General features: G+C 35.5%; 1 protein-coding gene across 2 annotated transcripts in view; it reads left to right on the top strand.

Moving 5' to 3' along the window:
• The first annotated feature begins 4932 nt into the window (after positions 1 to 4932).
• Positions 4933 to 24090, top strand: part of map2k5 (mitogen-activated protein kinase kinase 5) — a 64937-nt gene continuing 45779 nt past the window's right edge. The window contains exons 1-8 of one of the 2 annotated variants that reach the window (XM_051114971.1): positions 4933 to 5500; positions 5680 to 5728; positions 5958 to 6025; positions 11538 to 11607; positions 11983 to 12023; positions 13271 to 13338; positions 15631 to 15679; positions 19324 to 19388. In XM_051114971.1, the coding sequence (XP_050970928.1) occupies positions 5369 to 5500; positions 5680 to 5728; positions 5958 to 6025; positions 11538 to 11607; positions 11983 to 12023; positions 13271 to 13338; positions 15631 to 15679; positions 19324 to 19388 (542 nt within the window). In that variant the 5' untranslated portion in view covers positions 4933 to 5368. Of the gene's footprint in view, positions 5501 to 5679; positions 5729 to 5957; positions 6026 to 11537; positions 11608 to 11982; positions 12024 to 13270; positions 13339 to 15627; positions 15680 to 19323; positions 19389 to 24090 lie in introns of both variants that reach the window. The other variant, XM_051114970.1, reaches the window with a different exon arrangement.

Raw genomic sequence — 24090 nt, forward strand, 5'->3', positions numbered from 1 at the left:
TGCATCAAATGAATTAGGTCTGTAATAGTGTACCAGGTTCAGTTTTAATGTGCAAGGCAGATAGAATCTAAAATCACTTTAAAGTGTAAAACAAAGATGTGTGTGAGTGTGCTTGTAGACATGAATAGTACCACAGACATTTCTGGATGTCATAACAGAACTGGGGGTGTCTGAAACAGTAGGAGCAGAGCACTTATTATGTCTTCAGTATACAGTAGGTCAGATCTAGAGGCATTGGTGTGAGTACATTAGCATACACGCTGGCAGAACGTTTAAGGTGACGAATAGGATAAGCTCAGAAGGCTGTGCTACCTGGCTCAGAGCTATTACCAGACCCCCTCAGGCTTGATTTATCAACTCCCCTCTCGCAGTGTTTCTGCTCTGATATGACTGTGGAAATGGACTAGTTTAAACACAAAACCTTGATCCCACTGACCTCTTAATATGCTTATAATGATCCCATTTAACAAACAGATGTTAGGGCAGACACAGCAAAGCCAGGGCCACAACATGTGGTGTTGGCAAGTAGATAGCGAGGGCGTTAGTCAGTTAGTGCAGAGCGTAACAACACATTCCTTGGGAATCATTGTAAATATTACTGTTTTGTACAAATCTTGTATAAATTCTGACATGGCAAAGCTAGTTTACATTTCACTTGTTTGAGATTCAGTGCGTTGCCTTTAAGAGACTGAAGTATTACATAACACTAAATGTAAAAGTTATGAAAAGGAAGTTTCTAATGACCTACTAATAATATAAAATTAATACAAACAAGCAAATAAACTCTACTTGACTAAATGTATGCTACTGTTAAAAAGATGGGGATGGTAAGATTTTATGCTCTTTTATGGTCGGTAAGATCTTATGCTCACCAAGGCTGCTGATTAAAAATGAATCAAAATGTTCTATTTTAATGTATTTTTAAAATGTAATTTATTCCTGTGGTGGCGAAGCTGAATTTTCAGTGTTCACTGTCACATGATCATTCAGAAATCTGTCTAATATGCCAGTTTGGTGCTCAAGACACATTTCCTAATATTAGTGTTGAAAAAAGTTGTGCTGCTCTGATTTTTAAGGATTCTTTAAATAAATCTTTTGTGACATTATGGATATCAGTCTATCTATTTTTAAATGTTTTTTTAAAGTTGTTCTGCTCAACAAGGCTGCATTAATTTTATGCAAAGAACAGCAAAAAGAGTAAAATACTGAAGTCTTTTTACTATTTAAAATAACTGCTTTCCATTTGAATATATTTTAAAATTTAATTTATTCCTGTGATAAAAGCTAAATTTTTGGCATCATTACTCGAGTCTTCAGTGTCACATGATCCTTCATCCTTAAGAATTTATAGAAATGAATACTTTTATTTAGCAAGGATGCTTTCAATTGATAAAAAGTGATGATGAAGACATTTATAATGTTACAAAAGATTCCTTATTCAGATAAATGTCAAAAAAAGTCTACTCAGCTGTTTTCAACATAATAATAATAATAATAAAAATATAATAATAGTTTTTTAAAGCAGTAAATCAGAATATTAGAATGATTTCTCACAGGAATAAATTACATTTTTAAATTATTCAAACAGAAAAGAGTTATTTTAAATATTTCAAAAATATTACTTTTTTTGTACTTTGGTTCAAATAAATGCAGGCTTGGTGAGCAGAAAAGACTTCTTTAAAAAAACATAAAAAATGTTACTGTTCATATATATACAGTGTGTGTATATATATATATATATATATATATATATATATATATATATATATATATAAAACATTAACATATACATAAATTGCAACTAAAATGTAACAAAACAGAACATATAAAAATAGAAAACATACTTTTAAAAAAATATATTTATAATATATTATTATTAAATTAATAGAATAAAACATATTCCACAATGTGCAATATATTATTTGAAAATATTTATTTGCACAAATGGTTGAACAAATAAAGTGTTGTCCAACATTATATATGCCAGCTATTTCTCTCATGTAAAGTGCAGACCCCTCAAATACGGTGATAGATGAGCAAAATAAACAGGTTATGAAATATTCAAAAGCCAATTTATTATGCATGTGCATCACTACTTATGAAAGCAATGAGGATCTCATTTACATATTGCTCACACTTTAGCCATTCCAGTCAGAGTGGTGGACACATTCCAGATGGGTGAGAGGTGCGATAGTCAATACTAAATGTAGTGCTGATCTTTTACAAACTGAGGAACAAATGTGTTTCAGACAGTTTCAGACATTGCAAGACTTTTTGTTGATTTGTATGATTGACCTCTTCAGTAAGATCAAACCTTTTTCTGAATGTTTACGAAGTCAATATCAGAATATCATGTTTGTCTTTGTGGGAAAAATGATGGAAAACATTCTGTGCTTTTATTCCTGTTCTTCTCCAGTGCAGAGAATGAAACACCAGCAGCTCATGTGTCTGTAGTCAAACTGCTCTGTCTCAGCTAAGCAGCTTGTCGATGAAGAGGAAGAGAGAGAAGACTGTTTGGGCTGATAAAATGTTTTTTAATTACCAGACACTGCATTCCAGCCCTCTCTCTGTCCTATGCTCTTCCTCACAGCTATAGGTCCAGTTTGATTTCTGATAATTGTGTTTGCTGATGTGGCATGTTTTTTTTTCTTTAATACTGCACCAGACATTAACAGCAGGTCCACAGAGGGACAAACTGCAGTTACATCTCTCTTCTAATCAGCACTTTACAGCTAGATACATTGACTCTGGTACTCCATTTCTGTCTACAGTTCTGTCTCTAAACCTGCAACAATGAGACTCAGCCATTACTTATTGTGCTGTGTGACACACAATCAATGTCATGCAGAGCAGCTGATGACTCATTCAGAAAGAGCTCAGAGCATGAAGGGTTAACCACTCATTAGGTTTGATTGTGTGTTTATGAACCACTTGTGTGTTCAGCTGTTTATACAAACTGTACATTTTAGAGCTATCAAAACTAAAATCCCTATTTGACACTTGTAATATGAGTCATACAATCTGAACATTAAACAGAGAGCTCTTAGTAAGTTTTTACTAACATGCAGGGGGTTAAAAACCTGACTGTTTCAATTGTAGTTTGAGATGAGAACGTTTTTCATTCAGTTGAGTTCAACCCCATTGCGTATTTAAGCTTTTCGCTTTTGTCCTCTTACAAAGTGAGCAAAGAAAGCATTTAAGTTGGCATTCTTCAATCGCTTTTTCAGACTACGAATTCGTTCCATTGACAGGGCAGCTTTAGGGCTGATAATAGGCCACGCCATTGATAGGCTGGAAACACTATTGTTTTAAAGTTTGATGTGAGACCTGATCCTATTTGGAAGGCCGCGATCATATCATTGTAGATTTCAGCTTGCCATTGGTCTGGCTTTCATAGCTGTTTATCATTACACGTTGCTCTAAGTCCTGGCTGTGGTCTAGGGTATCAAGGCTGCATTAGCTGGACTCTGAGGTCGAAAGAAACAAAACTACTTTGCTGAGGGATCAATGTCTGTTGAAGCTTTTGCAGTCAGGCTGTGACCGTGATTGAGCGTACGAGTCGTCCCTTAAGATAAGGCTGTAATCAACAGCGCACTAAATGTTCTTTGTTGTACATTCTGTTACACGCTAATGAGTTGTGCAAAGTGGAAATCTTTAAATACTAATGCGATTTAAATTGTATATAACTAAAGCTGCAACAAAGTAAATAATAGAGGTAAAATATGAAAGAGATGAAGTAAACAATGAAGGTAAATTAAGTAGGGAAATATCTAGGCCTACAGCAATAAAGACTGAGTCACTACGTCTACTTATACCGAATAAATACGAATTTAAATATTTATTTGTTTATATACATACTCGAGTTGAAATTATTTTTTTATGTGAGAAGAAATAGAGCACAGTGTCTCAGCATAAGCTGGTCAAACTGTCTGTGTTTATTTTGTATTAATGACTATTTTACTGTACCTACGTTTTCACGCTCGTTAACAATCGGTCATATTGGTGGTATTGAATGTAAACGATACCACTGAACCAAACAGAACTTGCATACTTTGCTGATTATTGCTGCTGAAAATGGTCAATTATTATCATGCTTTGGGCTATACTAATTGGTTGGACTGCCAAAAGTTATAACAAATCAAGGAGAAGAGTTGGGGAATTGAGGAACAAAGGGGGTTTGTGGTTGGCCAAACTGAACCAGGATTTCCAGGGCAAGAATCTTGACAACATTTGTGTTTGTTCTTATCGTTTCTGGTCAGGTAGGTAAAATATTAGGCTAATATCTTAATTAATACGGCTGGTATATATCTTTACCACCTATTAACTGTAGTTGCCTCCTTTCCTATTTACTAAGTATAATTCTATATATGATTTAGCAGCCTCCACACGTCTATTTCCCATGGTTTAGACAGCATAAATTAGCAGAACAACATATTATATACATTAGCCGTGCAGTCCATGCTGTTGTTTACATCCGAGTATCGCCAGTATGGCTGTACATCCGGGTAACTGATTCAATCGTGACGGAGGTGCAAATCCTTTGTGGCCATTTCTCAAACGGAAAGCTGAATCCTCTGGAAGTCGCATTTGCAAGCTGCATACGTAATTAAGCCTAGTTTATTTCAGTAAACTGAGTATTACATTCGCGAATTATAAGAATATTACAACAATATGCTTAACTAAGAATAATGGTCAAATTTATAACTGTTAATATTCTAAAATAAGATGATCTTTATGACGTATTCCGCCTACAAATGCGACCTCTGGAGGATTCAGCCTTTCTTTTTGAGAAACGGCCATTATTATGCGGCTACTTAAATATATTTAGATGAACTTTAAGTCAAAGCGAAAGCTGAAGGAAATGTGTTAAACGGAAATAACAGACAGCGAGAAAAAGATGCGTGTGTGATTAAAATTATACAAAATTTATCTAACATTTTGAAAAAACAATCATATACAAGCAACAGTAATTGATACAGAAGCGTCGCGAGTAATATCCAGCAGTCAGCTACTCTGTGAGGCTTTTATATGCTTCGAATGGACGTTCGGCTTCCGGGTAAATGTCAAAACACTTCCGCTAAACTTCCTCTGCTTTACTTTCATTGTTGACAGTTTGTTAACTACTGAAAAGAATACGTTTTTTAACAGCCCATAGTTTAAAATCGGATTAAGAGTAGTCAGTACATCTGGAATGACATGTCGTTCGTTTATTAGACGAGTAGCCGCTGCGTCAGTTGTGTGGGAAACTCTCATGTTTGCTTCACTGTTAGGGAGCTAAGCAGCTAGCCGTCTAGCCTGCTGTACAGCTGCTGTGTGTCTGGGAATTTGCACTGAAAACCAAGATTATGTTTCTCGGTGTGCTTTTGTTATGCTTTTACTTGTTTTGAATAACCTGTGCAGCATGGAATCTGAGGGAATCGTCATTCGGATAAAGACACCGGTGGGAGACATGGACTCATCAGTGGACTGTCCATCACATCTCAACTTCAATGATTTGCTGGTGAGTTGCTGATTTAACTGAAGTCACAGTGTATATTTTTGTGGTGTCTCAGTATATTTTAGAGGGAGAAACCATTTATGGAGGGTGTCATTCCCAGAAGAGTCGTTGTTAGAATAGTGGTGATGATTGACAGCTGTCAGTCAAATGTGTGATTGCTCAGTGATTCTCTTGTTTGGCAGGCCGCGATCAGGGATGTCATGCCTGAAGCCACAGTCACAGCTTTTGAATGTGAGCATTGATGTTGTATTTAAATTATTATGCCATTTTTGCAATACTAAATCTATTTTGCTATCTCTTTGCAATGCTGTTATCTATATTTAGCAAAAACAGTTTGTCATAAGGGGCTAAAGTCATGCAAAAAAGTGCATATACAAATTTGCAGAATGAGTGATAAAAATGTTTAAATGGGCATGTGAGTAGGTGTTAGATGATTCAGAGGTGTTCTTGTTTATTTCAGATGAGGATGAAGTTGGCGACCGAATCACAGTTCGCAGTGATGAGGAGCTCAAAGCCATGCTGTCATATGTGAGTATGCCCGATGTAAAAATGCAGAGTTCTTTGAAATATCTGTTAAACATTGCGATTTCCACATAGTTTCTTAAATGTTTAGTATCCAGATAAAGCCAGTAAAGAATTGAGAAGAATTCTTAACCGAAAAGTTAAACAAAACTCTACCAATCAGAGAAGTCACTTGTATGATGGAAACAAAACTTTGCGAATGATAAGTCTGTCTCGCTGCACTTTTAAAGTACTTAACCAGTCAAAGGTTTTTGAACAGTAAGGTTTTTAATGTTTTTTTTTTAAAGAAGTCTCTTCAGCTCACCAAGCCTGCATTTATTTGATTCAAAGTAAAATTTATTTTTACTATTTAAAATAACTGTTTTCTATTTGAACATATTTTAAAATGTAATTTATTCCTGTAATCAAAGCTACATTTTCAGCATCATTAGTCTTCAGTGTCACACAAACCTTAAGAAATCATTGTAATATGCTGATTTGCTGTTTTTGGAGTCTTTTTTTTTTTTTTTTTTTTTTTTTTTGTGGAGATAAATTATAGAAATTAATACTTTTATTAAGCAAGGATGCTTTAAATTGATCAAAAGCGATGATGAAGAGATTTATAGTGTTACAAAAGATTTCTATTTCAGATAAATGCTTTTCTTTTGAACTTTCTATTTATCAAAGAAACCTGAAAAAAATGTACTCTGCTGGTTTCAACATAGTAATAATAAAAATAAATGTTTTTTTGAGCAGCAAATCAGAATATTCATATCTGATCATATGACTGGATAAATGATGCTAAAAGTTTGGCTTTGAAATCACAGGAATAAATTACATTTTAAAATATATTCAATATATTCAGTTATTTTAAATAGTATTAAATAAATAGTACAGAGTATTTCAAAATTTTACTTTGCTGTAGTTTGGATAAAAAAGAGACTTCTTTAAAAACATTAAAAAAATTAAATTTAATTAATTTAATTAAAAAACTTTTGACTGGTAGTTTATGGGCAGTATTAACATGATAACAGTATTAAACTTTTGAGACACCACAGTTATCGCCAATACCAATATACACTGCCCTCCAAAAGTTTGGAAATGCACTAGAAAAGTGGGGTTTTGGACAATATTGGCATAAATCCTTTTTATTTTGTGATAATTTTGCACTGATAAGGGACACAAACTACGAAAACATATTTTATTACAGTTTATACATAGAAAATAATTTTCGATTCATCAAAATATCCACCATTAGCAGCCATTACAGCTCTGCATAGTCTGGGCCTAAATTAATTGTATTGTATTCTAAACTTAATTGGCAATCAATTGTTGAAGCTATTAAGGTGTGCTGACCCAAAAATATTTTAAAAACCTGGGCCAAGTTTAAACCAGTAACCAGGCATCACAGCTGGCAAAGGGGCATGTCTGACTTTGACATGGATATATTGTCATTATTATATAAGCGAAATTAAAATTATTATTGCTGGTCTTTAATGATAATGTCAAGTTACTTTAATGTATTTGCACCAAAAAATAAGGATTTATGCTGATATGGTCCAAAACCACACTTTGCCAGGGGTGTTTCCAAACTTTTGGAGGGTGGTGTATTACAATACCTGATCCCGCAACTGGCTGGTTCATGAAACTCTTCAACAAAAGTGCTGTAATGAAATGCTTATGAAGAAAATGAACAAAGAAAAATACTTCCGGAACCAAGGCTGCTGAAAAGTGGGTGGTCACTGTTGCGCTCTATTACAGTCTGTTGTATTAGACTTCTGAATGCTGAAAGTGTTTTTGTTGGAAGGGAAAAGCTATTACAAATCTATTATTCCAGATCTATTCACCCTTGGGGAAAGTGTTCTCATTACTTTGCTGATTGGCAAGGATGACAAGTAGCTACATATTTTCTTTTTTCCTCTTCAATTTCTTCATCTATTTCCTTTTTCTGGCTGCACCTCTTGATGTTTCCATGGCGACGTGCATCTCTGGCTCGCACCCCCATCTTAAATTATACAGGTGTTAACCAAGCAAGATTAGCAAAGGGAAAACTGTAATATTAAAATCCTGTGTATTTTTTTGTTATTCATTAATTTTTGTGTTGACTCAGACGGTGGCCTCCCCCTGTGACCAGGCACAAATTGAAAACTTTTGCATCTCACGCGTTTAATAAAAAGCTATTGTAAACTTTTGCCTGATTCCCTATTTAAACAGTCTTTCTTCTTGAGTGCAGGAATGTTGTTGCCAACTCTTCTTTATCTCTCTCAGATTTCCGTTTGTCGTTCCTAACGTTCTTTTAAGACCGCCGTAGAAGTGCTTTCAATACTTACAGCTCACATTGTGGACACCAAGCGTAATGACTCGTAATAGTTTTTCCCCCTGCGAAGTACAGTGGAAGTTAAATGAACTATCAACTTTTATTATTTATTATTCAATACTTAAAGTTTCGCCTCATTAGAAGCACAGCCCTCCTGGGTAGAGGAATTTTTCAAAATCCACTTTCAGCTGGTGTTGTCTTTTACCCCCCATCAGCTCTCAATGACTCTCGAGTAGCCATGGGCTTCAAAAGCACCGCTTCTGCAGGAAAAGAAATCACTTAGATTTGAAATTTATTTATTTTTAGATGCTTTATCAAAGTTGTACCTCTCAAGGCCATTGCAGTCATTAGCCAGATTAGGCCAGAAGGTGACACACTGACAATGATGTCTCGCGGGTGTCCTGCACTGCCTGAGTGTAATTCAACTTTTTTTCCTGCCTTGATTAATTCTGCGGTCGCCGTGTGACTGGTTCTGAAGCGCACATTCTGACATTGGAGATATTTGTGGGAATGCGTACGCGCGGTCTCATCTGTTATCGCAACAATCTGCATTAATGCTTATGTACAGAGAGATTTTCGCACGTCACCAAAGAATTCTTTGAGGCCATATTACTCTGACAGTGAATATTACAGTGAGCTGCAGATTGCTTCCTCGTCGCATTTTGGTTAACAGCACAACCGAGTCCACTTTTTCTGAAAATGAGTTTTTCCTCCCATGATGCCGTTTGCTCCTCTGGGGAGAGCGCAAGCTGCTGAGAATGGGGAAATTTAATATGCGTGTAACGTGTGCGGAAGCTTGCGCCTACATTTAACCGATCATTGTGGTCATATTTCAAGCATGTGCCCTTTGCCTTGGTGGCTGTTGGGGTCTCTGTGGGGACCTTTATAAATTTGCTTCAATTAATTCCATGTGAAGGGATCTACTGTTATGTAGACTTAATAGGAATTAAGAGATGACTTCTTGCTTTACAGGTGCGTAAGCTAATTCGCCGAGCTCTCTGGTGGAATCCGACCTTCAAACTGTCTTTACTGCACGTTTTTTTTTTTTTTTAGTCCAGCAGCAATCATCAGTCTGAGGTCTCTGAGATGTTCTGGGTCCCTGGTGAGCTGCTTCTTACCGTCAGCCTTTTCAGGATGTTAGTTCAAAGTTAAAGACTGACCCATGTCAGATGTAGCTTCGCTAACACACACACACACACACACACACACACACACACACAGGCACTGATCTCCCAGGCTGGGCTGGCTAATTATGGAGCGCTTTACTCAGGGTGTGTTAATGATCGGGGTCCAACAGAGCGGAGGTCCGACGACTCTGTTCCCTCCAGCTCTCAAGCTGCCTTCCTGTGATCAAACTGCCTTTAGTTATTGTCCAACAAAGGGAGGTTTCTTTTAATACACTGTTACAGATTAGTTAGGTAATTGCAGCCCTAATCGATAAAGCAACCGAGTGGAAAATTAAAGGTCTGTGTTTTGGTAGAGCTACATGGTTTCAGCGCCTGCAGGCAGTGCAGAGAGGTGACAGTGATAAATAGGGTATTTAATAACAGCTGCTCTAACACTGCTTCCTCTGCATGTCCTCGCGCACGCCCCGGCGTATTCATCACGCATTCGCACGCGGCGGAGGGACGGCACTGTACCGCCGGCCCCTTGGTTAGGCTTGCTTTTGACCTTTGTCTTGTTCTGCCTTTGTCTCTCTTTCTCTCTGTCTCTGTCTTTCTTTCAAACACTGACACTCTCCCCTCCTCTCTTGTCCATCTGGATCTGTGGTTTTTAATGGCTTTATTGTGTGTGATGGGGGCTCTGTGTTTGGACACAAAGGTCTCGTGCTGGACTGAGAGAAGAGGACGAGCGACCAGATGGTTCTGTTAACCGAAGCATCAATTGAATGTTCTTTTGGCAGGAGACAAAAATCTGTGCGTGTGTTTGAAATAAGAGGGGAGTTCTTTCGAAGTAGAATCAGCAGAAGTGGTAGATGCCTGCAAGATCAATATAAAAAATTGAATATTTATACAATAATTTATATATATATATATATATATGTGTGTGTGTATGTATGTATGTATGTATGTATGTATGTATGTGTGTATATATATATATATACATAAATACATGCATACATACACACACACACACACACACACACATATATATATATATATATATATATATATATATATATATATATATATATATATATATATATATATATATGTGTGTGTGTGTGTGTGTGTGTGTGTGTATATGTGAGTGTATGTGTGTGTGTGTGTGTGTGTGTGTGTATATATGTGACCCTGTATGGGTATATTTGTAGCAATATGCAAAAAGTACCTTGTATGGGTCAAAAATGATTGATTTTTCTTTTATGCCAAAAATCATTAGGATATTAAGTAAAGATCATGTTCCATGAAGACTTTGTGTACATTTTGTACCATAAATATATTAAAACTTAATTTTTGATTAGTAATATGCATTGCTAAGAACTTAATTTGGACAACTTTTTATGTATACTACTTATACTATTTATTCAACTTTCAGATGATGTATAAATCTCAATTTCAAAAACCGACCCTTATGAATGGTTTTGTAGTCCAGGGTCACACACATATCTCTATTTTATATATATATATATATATCTCTCATATGAAGTGTCATGTAAGTAAATGTACAGCGTGTCATTACAAAACAAGTCTTTACAATTTCATCATTACTCTCATAATTAAAGAAACTTTTATTAGATTAAAGATAAAACAAATAATTACACAAAAACCTTGCCATGACATTAATACAATTATATAATATAAGTTTTATAAATGCCAGACTCCATTTCAGCTTATTATGCAGTGTAATTAATTAATAGGCAGCCGTTACTGGCAGATTGCTTTTACGTCAGGCTGAAATGAGAAAACTCAGTGATTGGTCTGCGCCTGGCAGCCATTACAGTGGATGAATTGATACAGAGGGTGACTGGTGTTTCAAAAAGATTACCTGAGCAGAGTGCCTGATTCATTTAGCATCTTTTCTTTTCCCCCCCAACATGCAAGTGACTTTGAGAGAACGAGAATGTGTTTTTTGACTTAATATTGCTTTTATGTACTCCATGGGACTTTTTCTGAAAGACCTTCATCGAGCATAATATTGATTCAGTGTGTAATATACTGAAAAAATGAACTGGGCTGTTTTTAAGAGTTTCTTTTTCCCCCCACATTTTATTCTCTGCAGTATTGCAACACAGTGATGGAGCAACGCATCAATGGACTGTTACCTGAGCCTTTACAGATATTTCCACGAGGTGTGTATAGTGTGTGTTAGTGTGCTGGTCCAAATTACAGTTCAACACTGCAACAGTAAACGTGCCCGAGGCCCACCTAAAGCCTAGATCACAGTTTAAAACCCCATAGTCAGCAATGACCTACTCACGTGTGTTTGTGTATGAGCATTTTCTGTTAATAAATATCAGGTTTAGTAAAGCAATTTCTTTCTGAATACATGCACATTCACACACAATACTCTTTATGATAGTTAAAAGCTCTCTAAGCTGCATCTCAGTCTACTTTACAATAATGCAGATAGACTCATTCTGTCATTTTAAACATTTAATATATTCTGCTCATGTTCTTTTTCTCTGGTCTCACGTGATCTACAATCTAGTCAATTTTCTTTTCAGCCGGTAAGACCCCAGGGATCCGCAACATACACGGCCTGAAGGTATGTGTCTCAGTGATTGTTTCAGCAGAGTTGGGCATGGATCGGTTATGCTGTGTACCACTTATTGAAATGTCAATTGAAGTCAAGACTCACTGTCTGGCCCTCATTTTCCACCCCCTCAATGCTTTTCATTTCATCTGCTAAAAGAATTATTTGTTCTGTTTTCTATATTACTCAATAAGTTAACGTCATACAAAATTCTGCTTGTAATTTAAGTTTGGGGCCGGTGCAATTTTTTTTCTCCCCATGTTTTTTAAAAGAAGTCTCTTATGCAAAACATGCCATTTTTAATTAAAACTACAGTAAAAGCAGCAAAATTATGAACTATTATAGCCACTTAAAATGACTGTTTTCTATTTTAATATAGTTTAAAATGTAGTTTATTCATGGCAAAGATGAATTTTCAGCAGCCATTACTCCAATCTTCAGTGTCACATGATCCTTAAGAAATTATTGTAATATACTGCTCTGGTGATTAAGAAACATTTATTAATAGTGAAAACATTTATGCTGCATAATTTTGCATAATACTTTGACTAACAGCAAGCTCTTTGGTTAAAACAAAAGAACAGCATTTATTTGAAACATCTTTTGCAGCCTTGGAAATGTCTTTACTGTTACTTTTAATTAATTAATGCGTTCTTGCTGAATAAAAATAGTTTCTTTAGCCAAAAAATCTTACTTAACCCCAAGCTTAGGGTGGTGTAGTTTGTTTATCTAAATAGACACAGACCATCTTATTGTTGTTTTGTGCTTGTTTTTGTTTAATTCTAAATTAATTGGCTTGAAGAGGATAAAAAAACCCTGATAAACCGATCTAAATGAGGTCTTCATAGACACTAATTAAGAAGAGAATCACTGCTTTGCTGCACTACGCTATACGACCTACAGACCTCAATTAATCTACTTATTTATATAGAGACTCTCTTTGAGCGTTTTCCTTCATTCTCCCACTGTGATCTGTTAGCGTGGCTCTGACAATAAGCAGCTTCATGAATCCTCTTTAATGACAAATAAAGGACGTGATGTTGATTCATTTTTTTTTTTTTTTTTTAACCCAAGGATGTTCCCAGAGTTATATTTAATTTTGCCTAATAGATGAAGTGACCCCTTTCTTCAAGCCTCTCTCTTTATTTCTCTCTGTCTCCCCCACAAAAGCCAATTAACCTTGCGGCCAAACCAGGCAGTTTGCTGTTGAATCACAGGTTAATTAGCACAGGGCTCTGATTGTCTTTGTTTGCCCGCAGGTGAACACGCGGCCCGAATGCTCGAGTGGCAGGGGCTCCTCTGCGGCTGATTCCCGGTCCAATGATAGGTGAGTGATCCCAGATCATACCTGCCCTCACTGAGAGAAAAATCGTACTACCCAGATTTGTTTATAAATACAGATATATGTACAGTATTTACAGTAAAGCTACTGCATTAATGATTAAGTAGAATTACCTTTACAAAATCAATAGTTGACTAGAAATTCTGTTTGGATCAGCCGTGTTTGAAGCTATTAAATGTAGACTCGAATACAATTCTATATTAATACCTCAAATTGTCTGCATTGCTTGGTCAACAACTTATAGTCATGAACTATACTACTAATATAGGTTGTTTGCAATCACGTGATTCTGAGGACGCACGAAATGCAGCTGGAGGGCAGGAAGTGATTTTTCTCTATAGGTCCGGGTTATTGTTCCTGTTAGCAGCACGTAAAGCGAAACTTTTATTCAAATTCCGATCTGATTATAGAAAGCGAGCAAATAGCGCTTCCATATAGTCACTAAAAAGCTGTCACTCACTTCAATTTATTGCAATCTCACAATGTTCCGTTATAATCAATGACGCTCTCGGAACTACAAATATAATATCTTACATTGTGTCTACGTGTGGCGTTTAGCATTAGGTGAATTCTCACTGTCTCACCCTGTATATATTTATGTATTTCTTTATTAATATCTTAACATATTATTATATCTTTTCTTAACCATTTGCACACACAAGCATTATCCGACTCTCCTCCTGACCACAGACGGAGGTTTACAAGCCACTTTTTCCTGCGCTTTTCAGTCAATTTCTTGCCTTTCCCCCCTTATGAACAGCAAATTTTCATACATGATAAAAGATATTTTGGAGTTTCTCGGTTTGACTGATTTGAGCATCCATAAACAACACAAAACATAGGCATTTTTGAGTTTCTGCTAGTGATTCCTATGGAGAAATATCACTTCCTGCCCTCCAGCTGCATTTCGCGCCACAGCAATGACGTCATGTGCAAACAACCTATTAGATTCCACTGCTTAGTAATAATGTTTTTTAACGTTTAGAATAAAAATAAATGTTTCTTGAGCGTCAAAGCAGCATATTAGAATGATTTCTGATGGATCCAAAATTATATATTTTATATAACTTATAAATTATATAAATATAATTTATAAAAATGTATATTCAAATAGAAAAGTTATTTTTATTTGTACTAATATTTGTGACCCTGGTCCACAAATCAGTAGCACGGGTGTATGTGTAGCAATGGCCAACAATACGTTCTATGGGTCAAAATTATCAATTTTTCTTTTGTCAAAAATCATTAGGATATTAAGTAAAGATCATGTTCCATGAAGATATTTTGAAAATTTCCAACTGTAAATATATCAAAACTTAATTTTTGTTTAGTAAAATGCATTGCTAAAAACTTAATTTGGACAACTTTAAAGGCGATTTTCTCAATATTTTGATATTTTTGCACCCTCAGATTCTGGATTTTCAAATAGTTGAATCTCAGCCAATTATTGTCCTATCCTAACAAACATACATTAATAGAAAGCTTATTTATTCAGCTTTCAGATGATGTATAAATCTCAGTTTCAAAAAATTAACCCTTATGACTGGTTTTGTGGTCCAAGGTCACATTTAGCAATACTACTGTTTTATATTTTTGATCAAATAAATGCAGTCTTTATGAGCATAGGAGACTTCTTTCAAAGCATCTTCAAAAAAATCTTACTGACCTCAAACTTTTGAACTTCTATGTTGTCAATGTAATTTTTTTTCTTTATGGATAGTCTTTATGTATATGTCTTTGTGCTTTGGAAATAAGTCATGATGTAAGTAGAAAACATTTAAAGAAGTAATTAAAGGAAAAAAAAATTTCAGGAAAATAAAATATTAATCAATAGGGCCTTGTTGTGAACAGTTGCAGTTTGGCTTTGAAAATATAACTGATGCTAAGTTAAAGGTGATATTGGTTCATTTCATTATAAGGGTCTCAATAATGTCATTCTCTTTACAAGAGAAAGAGAAACGCTTACAGGAGTTTGCAGTCTTCATATCCTAAACGTACAGCAGAAACATTTTTTCAATATTAATTGGATTCTATCTTAGAGAATGAAACCCCCTGGCACAGAACAAAGACCTGCATTCTGAAGGCCAGTGTGTGTTATTCAGCGGTGATGTAGGGAAGTGAAGTGCAGCAGATCATACAACGAGACAAATGAGTCTTATCTTACATTTCTACTGTGACTGCTCTGTCTACACAATTTACTCATCATGTCAGATTTTTTGCAAAGCGTTATCGAGTCATCTTTACAAAATGTCATACTGTGTCTTTTCACTTCAGCAGTTTAAAGAAATCTTCAGCTGAGCTTAAGAAGATTTTGACGAATGGACAGGTATAGTAGCCCTCCCTTCACAACACACACACTTTTACTTCTGCATACACAATTTTTGATACACACAGTGTTCCTACTTCAATCGAATCTGGTTATCTTGTTAGCGATGCTGTTACCACTCAACCAGTGATGCTTGATATCACTTATCCCATTTAATTTGTCACCGTAGCCTATGTGTGCGAATGTGCGAAAGCATCTATTGATTGCTCCTAACGGCCTGTTTACTGACCCTTTCTCTGTGGTACGGTTGAGATCTTTATCTTGAGCGATCAGAGCTGTATCTGTGTGTCCTTCCGCTCACCCCTCCCCATTTCCCTGTCACCTTTTCTCCTCCCTCCACAGGCCCACAGCAGGCCAGTCTTTCAACTAAAGTGTGTCAGATAGACAATTAAGACAGTCACATCCCCTGTGACACCTGTAACACGCGCAGTTAATGGGGCACTAGCATCCTCCCTCACGCATTCAAACACATGTGCACACAGACACTTCAGCCTAATCAAATGTCCTGCACTGGGCCCCTGTAATCAGGGTGTGGCCCGTCAGCAAAGCATTCCAGTTCACAAGGGGAATCACTTCCCCTACAATAACACACACAAATTAACATGCACTTCTTAAGGCATATAGTTTTTGATATCTGGAAATAATACTTGGTAGAAGATTTAATTACAGTTAAGTATAATAATAAAAGGGCTGTTTTCACACAAATTTTACAATTTGATTCTGATTAATGCTGGGGAATATACATTAGAGCCAGTTGGTACTACAGTTCTATAATATTGAAGGTTAAAATTAACTGATTTATATGTAAATGCTTAAATTACACTCAATTAAGTTTTTATATTAATAAAGTTAGTTACATAATTATATTTCTACCCCATTTTTTTTTTTATTTAGACTGATTTATTCAAACATATATTAAACATTCAGGAACAGTAAAAAAAAAAAATTAGGTAACACTTTATAGTAACTAGACGCTATGAATCATTAGTTAAGCATTAGTTAATATTTAATTAATCATTTGTAAAGGATTGTTCCTACATTAATAGACAATAGTAAGCAGTTTATAAATATAGCAATAAATGCTTTATTTTCGGTTTATAAGCATCTATATATATGCTTAATAATTGTATTTTTATACTTTATTAAGGATCAGTTAATCATTTCTAAAGTAAGCATTATATTATTTACAAACCAGTTAGTTAGTTGTAAGTAGTTCATGAGATCATTTAGAAAGTGTTAGTAAATGATTAATAAACTATTTGAATGCACATTTGTACATCTTATTATTCAGACATGCAAAAGAAATACAACTGTACATATAAATGAATATAAAATAATTCGATATACAATGAAAAATAAACCTCTGCAAAAATGAAACCATACAAATATACACTTGATGAATGTTTGAATGAAATAAAGTGTAAAATATATTTCTGCAATGTCATAGAAATAAAATAGAAAAATGATTTAAATAACAAAAGTAACATCATTTTTTTATCAGGTTTTTTTTTTTTCATTTACGTGTTCAGTTGTACAGTTTCATTTTTGCAGAGGTTTTTTTTTCATTGTATATCAAATCGTTTTATATTCGTTTATATGTACAGTTGTACAGTTTCATTTCTTTTGCATCTTGCAATAAATATTTCTATGGTCTGTTTCCTTCTGTGTTGTGTTTTTCCTTTTTCTGTTTAGAAGATAACTGAGCTTTTAAATTTCATTTGTAAAAGCTTTAAAAGGCATAAATAGTCTTAACTTTAGATGAGCTCACAAAAACAGTTAACTGACAGCTAGTAAATGTTTTATAACTGCCTGAATCAATCATGAGTTACAGTAGGAATATGTGTTAATAAAGCATTTATTAACACACTGAGTAACTGTTACATAAGTCTGAATAATATGTATAAATGTGCATTCAAATAGTTTATTAATCATTTACTAACACTTTCTAAATGATCTCATGAACCACTTACAGAAAGATATGTGATATTCTTTCAGCATTATTTTTATTATTATTATTAAATATTTATATATAAAATGTTATCTCATGGTTTTAATATAATTAAAAAAGATCTGATTCATCATAAGAAAACAAAGATGTTTTGAAGTGGGAGTTAATTTGTTACCTGGGTGAATCCATTCAAAGCTAGATCTGAAAATAGTCCTCTGTAGCTGGAATTAGCAACTGTATTTACAATTCAGGTCAGAAGATTACTAGAATGATCTTCACCGTTTTTCTGCTTTGTCAGCCTCAAAGATACTCTGGCCCTATGGAATCTGCGGATCTGAAATCATTTGAAGCATTTGTTGCAACTGGCCACTGACATTTAGTCTTGAAGGTCTGAGAGTTATAGAGATAGTTTACACGAAAATTAAAATTCTGCAATTGATTACTCACCCTCATGTCGTTCCAAACCCATAAGACCTTTGTTCATCTTCCAAACACAAGTTAAGATATTTTTGATGACATCTGAGAGCTTTCTGACCCTGCAATGCAGCTATCACGTTTTATAGCCCAGAAAGATTGTAAGGACATTGTTAAAATAGTCTGTGTTACATCAGTGGTTCAGCAGTAATATAATGAAGCTATGAGAATACTTTTTGTGTGCAAAAAAACAAAATTTAATGACTTTATTCAACAGTTTCTTTTCTTCTACACATGGTCTTTGCCCAGCCTTCCTTATTTGAACCAGATGCATACGATGTACAAAGAGAGATGGATGTTCTATGTCAGAACGCCGGCTCCTGTGTCATTTTGTTTTCTTTGAGCACAAAAAGTATTCTCGCAACGTCATAAAATTAAGATTGAACCTCTAATGTCACATGGACTAGTTTATCGATGTCTTACTACCTTTCTGGGCCTTAAACGTGGTAGTTATGTTGCTGTCTATGCAGGGTCAGAAAGCTCTCTGACTTTGAAAAGATGAACAAAGGTCTTGTGGGTTTTGAGCAACATGAGTGTGAGTAATTAATAACAAAATTTTAATTTTTGGGTGAACTATCCTTTTAAGATCCTACAGCAAGTATTTTATTTTTCTATTCAAATGAAGAGGTTAAAATAAAGACGGAGGGCATTCGGAAGTGAAGAGCCCTCTGGCCTCTTGGCGTCGGAATGGTCTGTATTGTATTTCCATTTTGACAGCTTTTATCAAAGTCGAACAAGACAGCACAGGCAAACAAATTGTCATTAAAATTACCATCACTGTCCTTGCTGCTGTTGTCCTTCTATAAATCAGGCATTTACAAATTGTAAATTGCATAGATCCTCCGTTTTTGTTCACAATTGACCTTACACTGGAAATTCAGCTTTCTTAGGACCTCAGTAGTTTTTTTTTTTTTTCTAACTTGGTGTTGCTGTTATAATTTTGGCGTTTCTTTTGTCTCTGCCTCGCTTTCTCTTTTCTGTCTTCCACTGTTTGTGTCTCAATTCCTCAGCTCACTTTAGATTATTTTACCATTTTATCGAGAAAACTGCTGTAGTGGCAATCTCTGGAGACAAGTCTGTGAATGCATGCATACACATACCCATCAAAGAAATGCACAGAAATACACAATTCACCCCCCACCTCACGCCTTTAGATTATTTAGATTCTGCTCTCTTTGGATAACTGTAGAGTCTTTCTGTTTTTTTTTCACTGTTTGTTTAGATAAATGAACATGACCTCCAGTACCAGGAGCAGCTTGGCCATGGAAATGGCGGAACAGTTTACAAGTGAGTGTTGCTCTCGTGGTTTTTACCTTGAGATTTAATTAGACTGATTGTGGTCAGCCTCTTCAAAGGCCTTCTTTACCCTTTAGTTCAATCTATAGGTTTTAACCAGAGCCAGCAAATTGAATAATGAAAATGTAACTGAAAAGGAAAAAAGTGTTTTGTTGTCCGCACTCATGTTCTGATTAATTTTACATTGGTCTCACATGTGCTCATGTTTTCAGACATCCTTCAACCACCCCCCCAATATTATGATTCATTAAATGTCTTGAGACATGCGAGTTAAGGGCGACGCTGCTTGTGAAGTTGAAGTGACTCTTTTTCATACTTCTAATGATCTTTTCTTTGCCAAAGCTATATACCACAGCCTATACAGTTGGAGGACAGGGCAAGGTCAACGTCTTGCACGCACAAATCATTTCATTAATTTCCAGAAGCAAGTGACTGTTGACAAAGCTCTGTGTGCTTTTGTGGATAACACAGACCCTCATCATATGCTTCTTTTACTGGAGGAGCACCTCTGGGTTGTTGGAAATTGTTCAACCATTTTAAAAAAGCCAATAGTGCAACCCAGACAAGAATGCAATCTGGCGAGCTCAGCACTAAATGTGTTTGCTTAGAATTATTTTCGCCCTCAAACAAAAGAAACTGCTGAATTTTGCATTCATGTCTTAATTCAAACCTTTTTCCTTGCGTTTTTCCTCTTTAAAGTGTTAAAGCTGTTCTGTCTGTATGGAACAAGCACTAAAAGCCAATACAAGGAATGTTCTGTTTACTACATATTAATGATATTTAAAGAAGGGGAGCATTCACTATTACTGTGTTTCCTGCTCAGACTGACAGCTGCGGTGCAGTACAGGTAGCGGCAGGTGAAATGTAATGTAATATAATCTCTGATGTTGCTCGTAGGGAAATTTAGGCCAGTCTGCCATCCATCTCCACAGCTGTCCTCGATCACCTCTACTGTGCGCTTTCACATACACGCACTCTCCTTTATGCAAAACACACACCTTTGTGACCGTCAGACTGCATACAGGATGGTGCCAAGGGTATTTCTTAAATTGCTTTTCTTAGGAATAAATAAATATTTTTTTCTCCTGTAAGGCTTTCACCTAACCCGCACCCCTTGATGTTGTGTTACTGTGTTTATAAGCATGTTTCTTGCTCACATATCCGAGAAAAGATGAAGTAAACAAAAACATTCTTAAATTCAAACACTAAAATTCGGAACAAATATATGCATAGATACAAGAACCTACAGAATGATTGATGTAAACAAATGTCACATTCTAAATTTCTCTTGAATTGGTTTTATGCTCTCGGCAACCAATAACTCGCTGCTGAAAATGCACTGGGATCAGCACAAACCATGTGAACCCATACTTTAATGTAGTCCTGGTCATATATAGTTTTGTTCAAGGCTTTGGGGATATATATATGTGTGTGTGTGAGTATGTATGTGTGTGTGTGTGTTTATATATATATATATATATATATAGTTTTTGAACAGTAAGATTGTCAATTAAAGTTTCTTCTGCTCACGAGCCTGATTTATTTGATCCAAAGATAAATATTTTTACTATTTAAAATAAATGTTTTCTATGTAATTTATTTCTCTGATTTTAAAGCTGAATTTTTAGCATCATTACTCTAGTCACATTATCCTTCAGAAATCATTCTAAATTTCTGATTTGCTGTTTAAAAAACATTCATTTTTATAATTATTATTATGTTGAAAACAGCTTAGATTTTTTTTCAGGTTTCTTTGATGAATAGAAAGCTCAAAAGAACAGCATTTATCTGAAATAGAAATCTTTTGTAAATATCTTTATCATCATTTGATCAACAGCATCCTTGCTTAATAGGAGTATTCATTCCTATAATTTATCAAAAGCTTTTTATTTCAGATAAATGCTGATCTTTGGATCGTTCTATTCATCAAAGAATCCTGGAAAAAAGTACTCAACTGTTTTAAATATTGATGATAGTAATAATAACAATGTTTCTTGAACAGCAAATCAGCATATTAGAATGATTTCTGAAGACTAATAATGCTGAAATGTTTTACTTAAATGGAATAAATTAAATCTTAAAATATATTAAAATAGAAAACAGTTATTTTAAATAGTAAAAACATTTTAAAAACTGTTTTGCTGTACTTTAGATCAAATAAATGCAGTCTTTCTTTAAAAAAAAAAAAAAAAAAATCTTACTGTTCAAAAACTTTTGGCTGGTAGTGTGTGTAGATTATTTGCAATTATTTGCCTTTTTTTCCTACCATTTGTGATCCTAGAACTAACCTGCGACTCATTTTTGGGTCACGACCCACGGGGTGAGAACTATCGCTGTAGGCTTTGTTTCTTCTCGTGCACATCTCTTTGTGGCTTTCTTTCAGGTGAGGTGATCATCTGGTCATCTCAGGTTAGATGGCACAGAGAAAGAGACGGAGAGAACTGTCTGGTCCGCACTGGCCACTGTAATCGAAACCTGTTTGTGTGGTTGCATGCGTGTGTGTTCGTCTGCAAACGCGCATGCATGGGATGGCTGTCTTCGAGAGCTCCATGAATACTGCATGACAGAGCTTTCATTACCTCGGGCTCTGGAGTGTAAATAACAAACAGAGAATAGGGACACATTTACGGGGGTCAGGACCACACGTCACTACGTCACCTCGTCCTGACCAGGCGTCTGTCAGTCTGAAGTCATCGCTGCATGACTGTTCAGCAGGGTCAGAGTTCAAGGACTTTAGATGAACTTTGCAAATGGGCTTAGTAGGATACATTACTGTTCAGAATGTCCTGAAGCGACCATTTAGACAACATTATAAGTAGTAAGTAGTCATTTAGCAGATGCTTTTATCCAAAGCAACTTATAGTGTACATATTGCACAGTCAGTCCCTATGGAGAGACCTGGAGTTAAATGTCTTGCTTAAAGGCACAATGATAACGTCTTTTGACTTGCTATATGCACAAAGTGAAACTGTCAACCTTCTGATAGTCAGCACTGAGCTATGCCCATCACTAACAACTATGACATACCACCTCCAACAGATATTGACATCACTTGAATTTGACAGTTGAGTTGCGTTTCTTGACTTAAACCTTTTGAGATTTAATTTTCAGTGCATGTTAATTGAATAATTTGTCACCAATAAGTAAAGCAAGCATTTCCGTATCTTAGAAGGCTCAGAATCTTCCAAAGTGTAAAGTGTACCCGCAGAGGACACTGAGGTGAGATGGGATCGAGTGTCGTCGTCCTAAATGAGGGAAGTTAGCCGTCGCGTCACTTAGAGCGACATTAATTAAAGGCTTGCAGGAGTTACGAGGTGTCTGGAGCTGTAACCAGATCAGCCATCTATTTCCCATAAATCACACAGAGTGTCTCAAACATGAACCATTACGAATTTGTTTACTGCAGCCTACATACAGAGAACCATAATCAAATCATTTTTTTCTTGTTCTGTTGTTTTTTTTTCTTAGTTACACAAGCACACATACCGTGCGGCTGTGTTGTTGAATCCACCCTCATTTGGCAGCTGTCTGTTGTTATAGTATATTATCTGGTGGAATGGACCGTGTCGTGGGTTATTGTAACCCAACCCCTCTTCAGCACCTACTGAAGTAACCAGATCCACTGCTCGGAATGAGCAAGGATCATAATTAAATAATTGCGGCTTTGCCGTTAATTCGACCTGTAACAGGAAGCCTGTCTGGGAGAGCTCACGCTGAAACGGGAACGGAGCTGATAACGCTCCACAGCTCAGAATGGCTGAGGTTTCGCAGGTGACTGACTCAGGGTTGACCTCACCTGCATTTGACACTTAGGATGAGGACACCCCTCCTCTGAGCTCTTTTTCGTAGCGATTAAGCCGCTGATAATCTGTAAATAAATACAAATGTTTAAAAAGCACCTGAGTGTCTTACCTAGTCATATGGATGTACATCTCAGGTTGCTCTGACTTAAACAAAACCCTGAACATAGTTTCCATCCTTAAATGTCAGTCATTGTCTGTCCTCATTTGTTTATTTTTTTTCTGTGTGCAATGACCACAAAAAGTGTTTGGACACTTAAGCAATGTTTAAAATGTTTAAATGCATGAATTAAAAATGCAAATACGAATATATAATAAATGGCAAAATGTATAGATTTAAATATGTGACATATGTGACCCTGGACCACAAAACAAGGTCAATTTAAGATTTATACATCATCTGAAAGCTGAATAAATAAGCTTTCCATTGATGCATGGTTTGTTAGAACAGGATATTTTACAACTATTTGAAAATCTGGAACCTGAGGGTGCAAAAAAATCAAAATATTAAGAAAATCGCCTTTAAAGTTGTCCAAATGAAGTTCTTAGCAATGCATATTACTAATCAAAAATTAAGTTTTGATATATTGACAGTAGTAAATTTATAAAATATCTTCATGGAACATGATTTTTACTTAATATCCTAGTGATTTTTGGCATAAAAGAAAAATCGATAATTTTTACCCATATAATGTACTGTTGGCTATTACGACAAATATACCCATGCTACTTATGACTGGTTTTGTGGTCCAGGGCCACATGTGTCACATATAACACGTTCACTGCTGTTCAAAAGTTTTCGGATCAGTGCGAGATATATATATTTTTATTTTATTTTTTTTTAAAGAAGTGTCTTATGCTTATATATCAAGGCTGTGTTTGATCAAAAATAC

This window comes from Labeo rohita, chromosome 7, assembly GCF_022985175.1.
Source record: "Labeo rohita strain BAU-BD-2019 chromosome 7, IGBB_LRoh.1.0, whole genome shotgun sequence".
Classification (NCBI taxonomy): Eukaryota; Metazoa; Chordata; class Actinopteri; order Cypriniformes; family Cyprinidae; genus Labeo; species Labeo rohita.